The 11,035-nt window shown below is 38.3% G+C and overlaps 1 protein-coding gene across 1 annotated transcript; it reads left to right on the top strand.

Annotated features, from left to right (window-relative positions):
• The first annotated feature begins 7,436 nt into the window (after positions 1-7,436).
• LOC126612424 (subtilisin-like protease SBT1.5) lies at positions 7,437-10,090 on the top strand. Its single transcript, XM_050280823.1, has one exon. The coding sequence runs from the start codon at positions 7,517-7,519 to the stop codon at positions 9,890-9,892; it is 2,376 nt and encodes a 791-aa protein (XP_050136780.1). The 5' UTR covers positions 7,437-7,516; the 3' UTR covers positions 9,893-10,090.
• The last annotated feature ends 945 nt before the right edge of the window (positions 10,091-11,035 follow it).

Genomic DNA, 11,035 nt, shown 5'->3' with positions numbered 1-11,035 from the left:
TATTATACATTTCTGAAAGATCCCAACCTCCCATACAAAGTTTCATGATAATCCAGTATCCACACCATTGTCACCGGCCCAATTCCATACGTACAAACACAGAACTTTGATTATGAGATGTGTTATTCACACATTTTTTTTTTTTTTTACTTCTTCGTCATTCTTTGATAATTTCTGTTTTTTATTTTTTTCAATTCATCTAATCCACGGCAAAAAATTAAAAAGGTGTGAGGGAAGTAAAAGAAATGTGTGAATATCACACATTTTGATTATTTATATGATTATACACATGGCAGAATTAAGTATAGTCATGTTGTCTAAAGTAATGTGTGCTTTATTTTCAGCATTTGAGTTTAAATCATGCTCTTAGTAGTTTAGATAAGTTTTAACCATTCTTATCACCTATATTTCACTTGATTAGATGGGATAACAAATGTGTGGCTCCGAGTATTATGTAAAATTTTATTATACGAGAGTAACTTATATAGTATACTAATATACAATTAATGTGGTGTTCATTGCCAATAATATTATGTTTGTGAAAAGAAAAAAAAAAAAAAAACTTACGCATTTCGCTTACAGTACATCCGTGTTGTGTAAGTTCCCGTACTTTAGTGTAGATTCTTTTGCTGTGATCTTTGGGCCTTGGCAATGGCATTAGGATGCATACACAGATTGGTGCACTTATTTTCAAAAACCCTAGCTACAACCATAATACATCATACTATATTTATAGTGTGTGTGTATATATATATATATATATATATTAGGAAATTTTAAAAAAATTATAGGGTAGTGTCTCATTCATAAATTGAAGATTCCATTTTGTCTTTTTGAGGTCATCACCCACATGCTGCGGAAATCCAGTCACAACAGAGCCCAAGATCTCCACTGCTGAAACATTTTCTGATTTTCCTACATAAAATAAACATTCTCTAACTTCTATATAACTAATTAAGCAAGGTAGCTTGTAATTGATTTTATGAAATATTAATTTTTTTTTATTTATAATTTTTCATCTCCATGCACAGTAGCTGATGTCATTAAGTTTTTCAGAAAAAAATTTTAAAAAAAATTTGGACAACTGTTTTTCAGAAATATTATTCTCTCTGGTTTGTCTGTTTTTTTTTCCCTTCTTTTATAATATTTTTCTTGAACCACTATTTTTTAGTCAAATTAATAGTTTAAGAGCACTTTCAAAAGAATCTGTAAATTTTCATTAAAAATAGAGTTTGGTTGTTTTTATGGCATTTTTTAGAGATGCTCTAAGTACACTTTTGTAACTTTTGTTCTATAATCCAAATTCAATAATATGAGAAACAACATTCATGATTAAATTAAGGAAATATTAATTTTACTTACTTGTCAATCTAATAAATATAAAATTGAATTATTTAGTTTAATTCGAACTATTGAAGAATTAACTCATTATGTGACTCTCGCAATGTAGTTGTTTTTTCTTTCACTAACCACAGTAACGACAATAACATCCATAAGATTCTCTTATTCTCGTTTGTTTTTTACTAAAGAGATGAGTTTTTAAGCACAAACTTGAAACAAAACATCACATCCAAAAACACACCATGGAGACAAGACATCACACGTTAATATAATTGACAAAACCGTGTTCTCTCCTGCACACTACACAGTCGGTCTCATGACTCTCGTACACGTTGTAAAAATCTCGGTTTAGCGTTGCCTAGACGCGTTAGGTAGCTGGATAGAGCAGTGAGGAGCTCTATATAAGACTGAAAAAATGATGGATATAGTCAAATTAACGAAAAAAGAATGTACCCATATAAGTTTAAAAATAGATTAAATTTTTTTAATGGGTTTTATATTAAAAATTTGGGTACTTTTTATATAAATAATTTGTACATTTTATATTAAAAAAATGGTACATTTTACATTTAACAAATTGGTATATTTAAAAATGGGTACATTTAAGATTACAAAAAATTGAAAATTATATGAATGGGTACATTTAAGATTAAAAATTGAGAATCTTTTTATAAAAAACTAATGGGTACAAACTTATTCTAATTCAATAAATTTTTTTAATTTGGAAATGTTTGAATTAAAAATTAATTAGGAGTTTAATAGAGGTGTGAGTATTAATGTAACAGCCCGTCCCTAAAAAATTATGGTTTTTATAATTTTAATACGTGAAAGGACGGAAATGCCCTATGGGCAAAGCGTGATTTTTCAAGGACGCGTGTAACTCTCATATATTTTGTCATGTTTATTGACATATTCGGATAGAACTCAATCTTTTGGATGCGTAGGCACAGGTAGAAGTGATTTTGGAGTTTCAGTAAAGTTTCGTGGAATTACGAACCCGAAAGTATTTGGAATAAATCATTATGTTAATTATCCTACGCTATATTTTATTATTATTACTAAATGATTTTTATGATATATGTTTGGGTGTGACTAGTGGAAAAAGGGGGAGAGGATGAGATTAGGCGAAACTGCCCAATTTGAGGAGAGAAGAACAGAAGGTTGTTGCCCTATCAGAAAGGAGGAAGATGGGAGGACGAATCAGGGAGAGATCAGGGAGGGAAAGGAGGAAGATGAGAGGCACCTAACCATGATCTTCTTCCCCTTGACCCGTTTCTGACCCGCGTAACTCGAACACCCGTCTGTTTTCCAATGGTTTTTCTCCAAATCTCCGGCAAGTTACAACCTCCCATCATCACTAAACATCACCCCAACACCCCATCGTTCCACTCTAGCCAAAATCGACATAAATTGGTTAAGATTTCATGAGGATTGTACCTTGGGTGTCGCGGCCCTCCTTGTTTGAATTCCCCCAAATCTAAAACTAATTGGATCAATTAATACCACCATTAGACTTCCCTTGAGGTATGGAACAAAGCCCAATCAGTTGTAGGAGTGTCGGAGTGAGTATGGACGTTGAATTGAAGCACACCATTTTCTAGGGTTCCGGCGGGTTTGAGCAAAATTGGAGCTTTTCCTGGCCAAATTGGCCTTGGCCGCAGGTATAAAGTTTGCTCTACTCTTTGAGATCTTCATTTCTGTAATTTTTGAGAATTTTTAGAAATAGTTGAATTTTCTGGCAAGCCGAGGCGGCTCGTGGCCAGGGGGCCTTCGATGTTATTCTTAGGCTAATTAGATGCCTTGAGTTCAGTTTTGGTAATTGTATGACGTAGGTTGATTGTTGGAATCTAAATCCTCTACGTTACGTTAATATGTCATTATATGAATCGACGATCCGACCGTTAGATCGTCACCAAACTTTAATATGTTATAGTACGTAATATTTGAAAACCATAGGAACTTACGGATCGGGAATCCGATGTATGGATCTTCCTGAATTGAAATTGTAAGTTCATAAAATAAAATGTTGACCGCCACTTGATTTTGGCAATCGGCGGAGATTCGACCGTTGGATCATAATGAAACCTTAGGATGTTATTCTAGAAGTATAATGTGGACCTTTGGAAGCAACGGATTGGAAATCCGTGGTGCAGATCTTTTGAATTGAATTGCGTAGGGATACGTTTTATGAAAATTATGTATTTTATCGGTCAGAACTCTAAGATGTGATTCGATAATTAGCCACATGCGACGATGGTTCATGATGTCTCGATATGCATGCTAGGACGTTGTAACGCGGACCTCAGGAGAGTGGGTTTTTCCATTCTATCGTGTATTATATATATATATATATATATATATATATATATATATATATATATAATTGACAATTCCATAAATGTTTATAAATTGATTATTGCTTAAATTCACTGTAAATGCTTTGAAATACGATTGTGAACTACGAATGGCTTGATCCCTGTTTAGGGTACGTAGGCAGTCTAACGAGACGTTAGATGCAGCCATATAAGAAATGAGATTAAATAATCAAGACATTAGCCTTGTTTAAGGAATTGAGCAATGTGAGGGAAATTGGTGAAAAAATGTGCGTTTAACTTTATATTTTGGTGATTAATAGTTAGTACACTGTATTATATAATTGGAAATATTATGAAATGTTTTAATTTTAGATTTGATCATGGCATATCCATACGTATACTCCTTGCACATAATTATTGTGAACGCTTTGAAGTGAAAAGGTGAGCGCAGGACACACAGGTAAGTTCAGGTAAGTTTAGGTAAGTTCAAGTAAGTATACGGTATTAGTTGAATTGATGGGGTTATGATATGACTACATTTATGTTTTAAGCAACTCCGGCATTGTCGTACAGGTTGCTTATGAGTCGTACATGTTGTATTAGATACATTTAAAGCTCATAAACATGCACCCCTGTGTTAGTGCTCCCGCCAGTGGCCAGGGCACAGTCCTTCACGTAATGTTCACCTCCCGCACCATACGGTCACCTTGAATTCAAGGTAGGTGCATAGGCCTGTCGTACAGACCACTATAGGTGGTTCCAACTCGTAGGTGACTCTTCACGTGATCGTAGCACTTGAGTGTATTCATTTACACCCAATCCTGTTGTACAGACCACTACTATGGTTCCGACTCGTGTGCAGGCGTAGTGACGTATAGGGCACTAGATGTGACTCCGGCTTATGTGCTAGCAATGATTAATGAGATATGAGTACAGTCGTACATGTCACTATAGGTGACTCTGACTTACGAGCTAGCATATATAATGAATATGTGATGAGCTAGCATATGTAATGGATATGTGACGAGCTAGCATATGTGATAAATATGTTATGAGCTAGCATATGTAAGGAATATGTGATGAGCTAGCATATATAATGGATATGTGACGAGCTAGCATATGTGATGAATATGTGACGAGCTAGCATATGTAATGAGTATGTGATTAGCTAGTATATGTAATGGATATGTGATGAGCTAGCATATGTAATGAATATGTGACGAGCTAGCATATGTGATGAATATGTTATGAGCTAGCATATATGATGAATATGTTATGAGCTAGCATATGTAATGAATATGTGATGAGCTAGCATATGTAATGAATATGTGACGAGCTAGCATATGTAATGAATATGTTATGAGCTAACATATATGATGAATATGTGATGAGCTAGCTTATGTGAGGAAATATGTGATGAACTAGTATATGTGATGAGATATGGGTAAGTCGTACAGGTCACCCTAGGTGACTCCGACTTGCGCACTAGCATGAGTTATTAATCGCATGATTATTTAATATTATTGATGAGATGTTGTGTTGGGGTATATTATGATTTTTCTAGAAATTATACAGGTGTTGTAGAGAGGGATTATAATGTTTTATATGTTTTCTATTAATATTTTACCTTCAGGGCCACTCACCCTTGTCTTGTCTTCACCCTCCAGGTTTTATTAGCTGAGCTTTCTTATCGTCAAAGATTCGTGGCAATTCTTAGTATTGGAAATTAGTTCGAGGGTACGATTCTTAATTCATTCTTCTGTACTTGCTTATGCTCTAACGTCACGTGTGAAGTGGGTTTATTCCCACTCACCAGTGCACTTTGGTATTTAGGCACTCTTAGGTTTAAATTTATTCACAATTTTCCACATCATCACCCCCCTTTATGGCTTCGACACCTTCCAAGTGTCGGCTAGCACAACTCGATTCGGAGTCTTAGTGGACATTTCGGGTCAGGGTGTGTCAATTAAAACTCTAAATCAATTTCTAATTTTTATTTTAAAAAATATGTAATAAACATGTAAATTCATTATCACATTAATGCTAGGGACTCCAATCAAAATTTGAAAACTAATAAGGTCTCAGTCAATGAACATTAGTAACTAAGCACTAGATACTAATTTTTCCATTTATTATGTAGTAATTTGATTAAGCGATGATTTTTTTTTGTGTTAGCTTTTCTTAATTTGATTTTTGGACGTGCTATCTTAAATTTTTTTAATGAACACTTCAACCTAAAAAGTTCAAATTGTGACAAAGTTAGATTTCATCACTTAGGAATCATTCGTTGGATTAGATTTTCTTATCTCAAACTCATCCGTTGAAAGAAACAAACCATCACTTCGCCCTTTGAAATAATTTGATTTTCACATACAACACAACAAATTTACCTAGCACCAATTGGTAAATTAGTATCATACAATTTTGAAAAAAAAATATTTGAAAATTTCACCCATCAATGCCCATGAACGTTAAATCAATTTGAAATTTTAATTCTTATGGAATTTAAAACAATTATTAATTAGCAAAATTGCGAGAAAAATAAGTAAGAAAAAAGAATTAAAAAATAATAAGGGGAGAGTATAAGTGTATTTGCAAGTGGAGGGAGAGTAATAGAATTTTGCTCACATGGGTTGCTACTTTTTTTGTGGGGTCCACTGTTTTTTGGGGCTACATGTAGCCCGATTTTACGCTACCCAAGAAAGGAAGTTGCTTGCCCCAGTTGTGGATCTATCCTCATTTTACGGCTCATTGGGGATGAAATTTCTCGTTAAGGCTGGAAATGTAGTAGCCTCATGGAGGATAAAGCCCCATTGGGGATGCTCTTATCATCAGGATGAGTTTTTAGGCATTTGAAAATTAAAAAAGTGTGCCAAGACCTACTTAGGTGTCTACCTAGTCCGCTTAACCCTGCCTAGGTCTCGACTTTAACTTTGACAGAAAATCGATAATTTTTATTTTGTATTTTAATTTTTCGATAAAATGTAATAGACTTGTTGACTAATTCAATGAACACTCATTATATGTTTGTTGCTCATGTTTTCAATATATTCTAATATTTTATAATTTATATGTCATGTTATAGATGATTTATGTATTCTAATATAATTATGTATGTTTTATAAATATAAACATATACTTATTTATACAATATATAATAAATTTACTTAAATTTACTTAGTCTGTATAGCCTCGCCTAACCGCCTAGACACTAGATCCTAACCCGTTGCTCGACTAACACCTAACATCTTTTAAAACATCTTTTAAAACCTTACTCTCATAATATGAATATTTTTGTCATTATATTCATACATTGCATATTAAAAAGGTCATTCTTATACAATTGTTTTAGTTTTTTTATACATTTTTTTATTTATGGTCGTCAAATTTAAATAAATTAAATTTAAACTATGAACAGAATTTAATAAAAATGAGTAAAAGATTAAAAAAAAGTATGTTTTTCATTCTTAGCATATAACCATGCATATTATACCCAGTAACAGGCATAGTGCATCTCACTAATAACACGGGACAAGAGTAATATCAGATTTACGACACACGATTGCGTACAATCTCAAACAATTATTCCACAGTAGTACAGTCTAACACAATTGAATTGAATTGAATTTGAATGTTCTGGAGAAGCCTAAACAAATTAAGTACCAAATAGTATAAAACCACCCACCGATCCACATCAACATCGAGAGTGACCAGTGACGACCACCCCAAACCCCAATTTAACCTTTTTATTATTATATTCATTAATATGTTTCATCCATAACTTATTAAGTAGCAGCAACTTTACTACCACCACACAGAGACACAGAGACACAGAGAGCTCTTCACTCTCACTCTCTCCAATGGCTTTCTCTCTCCTCCATCTTCTCCTCTCTCTCATCATCTCTCTCTCCTCCCTATCTAACTTCTCAGCTTCTTCTTCTTCTTCTTCTCCTGAAAATAATAATCAGAATGATGGTGGAAAAACCTTCATTGTTCAAGTCCAACCAGACTCCAAACCCTCCATTTTCCCAACCCACCATGACTGGTACTCCTCCTCCCTTTCCTCCCTCTCCTCCTCCTCCTCCTCCCAACCCCCAACTATTCTCCACACTTACTCTACCGTCTTCCACGGCTTCTCAGCCAAGCTCTCCCCTTCCCAAGCCGACCAACTCCAGTCCCTCAGCCACGTCATCAGTCTCATTCCAGAGCAAGTCCGCCACATCCACACCACCCGCTCCCCTGAATTCCTCGGCCTCCGAACCACGGACCCGGCAGGACTTCTCAAGGAGTCCGACTTTGGGTCCGACCTCGTCATCGGAGTCATCGACACCGGAATCTGGCCAGAACGCCAGTCCTTCCACGACCGAGAACTGGGTCCCATCCCCACCAAATGGAAAGGCAGCTGCGTCGCCGGGAAGGACTTTGCGGCGAACCTTTGCAACCGCAAGCTCATCGGTGCCCGTTTCTTCTCCGCCGGCTTCGAATCCACTAACGGCAAGATGAATGAGACCACGGAGTACCGCTCCCCCAGAGACTCCGACGGCCACGGGACTCACACTGCCTCGATCGCCGCCGGACGGTACGTTTTCCCGGCGTCTACTCTCGGGTACGCCAAGGGAGTCGCAGCCGGCATGGCTCCCAAGGCACGGCTCGCCGCGTACAAGGTCTGCTGGAGCGCTGGCTGCTACGACTCCGACATCCTCGCCGCCTTCGACTCCGCTGTCGCCGACGGCTGCGACGTCGTGTCCCTCAGTGTAGGTGGCGTCGTCGTCCCGTACTACCTCGACGCCATAGCCATTGGCGCGTTCGGAGCCTCTGACGCCGGTGTCTTCGTGTCCGCGTCCGCCGGTAACGGCGGTCCGGGAGGGCTCACTGTCACCAATGTGGCTCCATGGGTGACAACCGTCGGCGCGGGAACTATTGATCGGGACTTCCCGGCCGATGTGAAGCTCGGAAACGGAAGAACAATCCCGGGCATGAGTGTATATTCCGGGCCGGGTCTCGCAGCTGGTCGGATGTACCCTCTGGTTTACGCTGATAGCGAAGGCAGCGACGGTTACTCCTCGTCCTTATGTCTAGAAGGTTCTTTGAGTCAAGATTTGGTCAAAGGAAAGATCGTCGTATGCGACCGTGGCATTAATTCAAGAGCTGCGAAAGGCGATGTTGTGAGGAAAGCTGGAGGGGTTGGAATGATACTCGCCAATGGGGTTTTCGACGGTGAAGGACTTGTAGCAGACTGCCACGTGTTACCCGCCACCGCGGTTGGTGCCGCCACCGGAGACGAAATCAGAAGGTACATCACAGCTGCATCCAAGTCCAAATCGCCACCTACGGCTACAATTGTGTTTAAAGGGACCAGAATTCGGGTGCGTCCCGCTCCTGTCGTGGCTTCATTTTCTGCCCGCGGGCCGAACCCGCAAGCACCAGAGATATTGAAGCCGGACGTGATTGCGCCCGGGTTGAATATACTGGCAGCTTGGCCGGACAAGATTGGACCTTCCGGTGTTGCTTCGGATAAGAGAAATACGGAGTTTAACATACTCTCTGGGACATCAATGGCTTGTCCACACGTGTCTGGATTGGCTGCTTTGCTGAAAGCAGCCCATCCAGACTGGAGTCCAGCTGCTATTAGGTCTGCCCTGATGACCACGGCTTACACCGTGGACAACAGGGGCGAGACCATGCTGGACGAGTCCAGTGGCAATACATCAACAGTCATGGACTTTGGGGCAGGCCATGTTCATCCCCAAAAGGCAATGGACCCTGGATTGGTCTATGACATTACTTCTTATGATTATGTGAATTTCTTGTGCAACTACAATTATACCACTAAGAACATACAAACGGTCACTAGGAAGCTTGCAAATTGCAATGGGGCAAAGAGGGCTGGACATGCTGGGAACCTCAATTACCCTTCATTGTCTGTGGTGTTTCAGCAGTACGGGAAGCATAAGATGAATACGCATTTTATCCGGACCGTCACGAACGTGGGCGGCCCCAAGTCTGTCTATCAGGTGAGGATCAGTCCGCCGGCGGGGACGACAGTGACGGTGGAGCCGGAGAGGCTCGCGTTTAGGAGGGTTGGGCAGAAGTTGAATTTTCTTGTGAGGGTTCATGCTTTGGCAGTGAAGCTATCTCCTGGTAGCACTAGTGTGACGAGTGGTTCTATAGTTTGGTCAGATGGGAAGCACACCGTGACAAGTCCTCTGGTTGTGACAATGCAACAACCTCTCTAAGGTGTTTTGTGTGTAATTAGGGTTTTGGGTTTTAGGAATTTTGCACTCCTTGTTACAAAAATCATAAGTTGTCTCTCTATATTTTATATGTATGTATAATGAGAGTGATGTTTTTCAAGGTTTTCTAGTCCAGAAAACTGGTGGCGTTGGTTTGGTTTGTGGTAATCTTAAAAATCGAAAGCATTTGTAGAACGAAAACTTGTTCTGATTAGTTTGTAAGTTTGTTTTGGTCAAAGTTGCATGTCATCGGTTATACATCCGTGTAAGCATAGCACTCCGTCCCGTGATTTGTGTTATACGCGTACAAAATGTACCCCGATGACGCAAATAACTAGTTACGTTATCAGTGTTATATTCATTCATATACTCCACACACAAGTATATATCTTGGGAATCGGATCCTCTCCTGAACTTAGGAGGCTGAGCTTCTTGAGCAAATGATCTGAATCGTTGAAATTTAATCTAATGATTACAAAAAAATAGTTCTTTTAAAAATTATAATCATTAAAATCGTTGGATTAAATTTTAACGGTTCAGATCCTTTGCTCAGGAGGAGATCCGGTTCTTTATCTTGCACATAGGCAAACTGCTCTGTCGGCCAAAACATTGAGATGATAACAATGATTAAGACCAGAATCATGTGGGGCAGTTGAAACAGAAACTGGCTTAGTTTATTTTTTTTATATATTATATTTGGTAACTGCAAGACTTTTCCAGGTTGCGTAACTTTTGAGGTTCACATGGATGCTAGTCTGGTCCTAGACCTGCAGATTAAATCTGAAACAGAAAATAACACAAACGGGCTAGATTCTTAGGAGATGGATTCTCTGCCTCCCATTTCCATACTCTCCTCGTTCATTTCTGTTTGTATGATTACGATTAAATCACGTTAATATTTTATATTCTTATTATTTTTATAAAAAAATTAATATAAAATGTTGCTGTGTCTTAACCGTGACCATACATCACAAGAGGGCATGAGGAGAGTGTGGAAATGGGATGGCAGACAATCTACCTTCAGATTCTTAAGGGGTTACGTTTTTCTACGTTATGATCTAAGGATGTTCTGTTATTCAAAGTTAAAGCCAATGTATTATGATGAAAATCTGAACAAAGAAGACTATAAACAAAGAATCGTAGCGA

Source organism: Malus sylvestris, chromosome 17, assembly GCF_916048215.2.
Source record: "Malus sylvestris chromosome 17, drMalSylv7.2, whole genome shotgun sequence".
Lineage (NCBI taxonomy): Eukaryota > Viridiplantae > Streptophyta > Magnoliopsida > Rosales > Rosaceae > Malus > Malus sylvestris.
The sequence above is the reverse complement of the archived record's forward strand: the minus strand, read 5'-3'. Positions and strand labels throughout refer to the sequence as shown.

Bases quoted from the DNA above. Each gene is read 5' to 3' on its own strand.
- LOC126612424 (XM_050280823.1), top strand. From the start codon at position 7,517: ATGGCTTTCTCTCTCCTCCATCTTCTCCTCTCTCTCATCATCTCTCTC.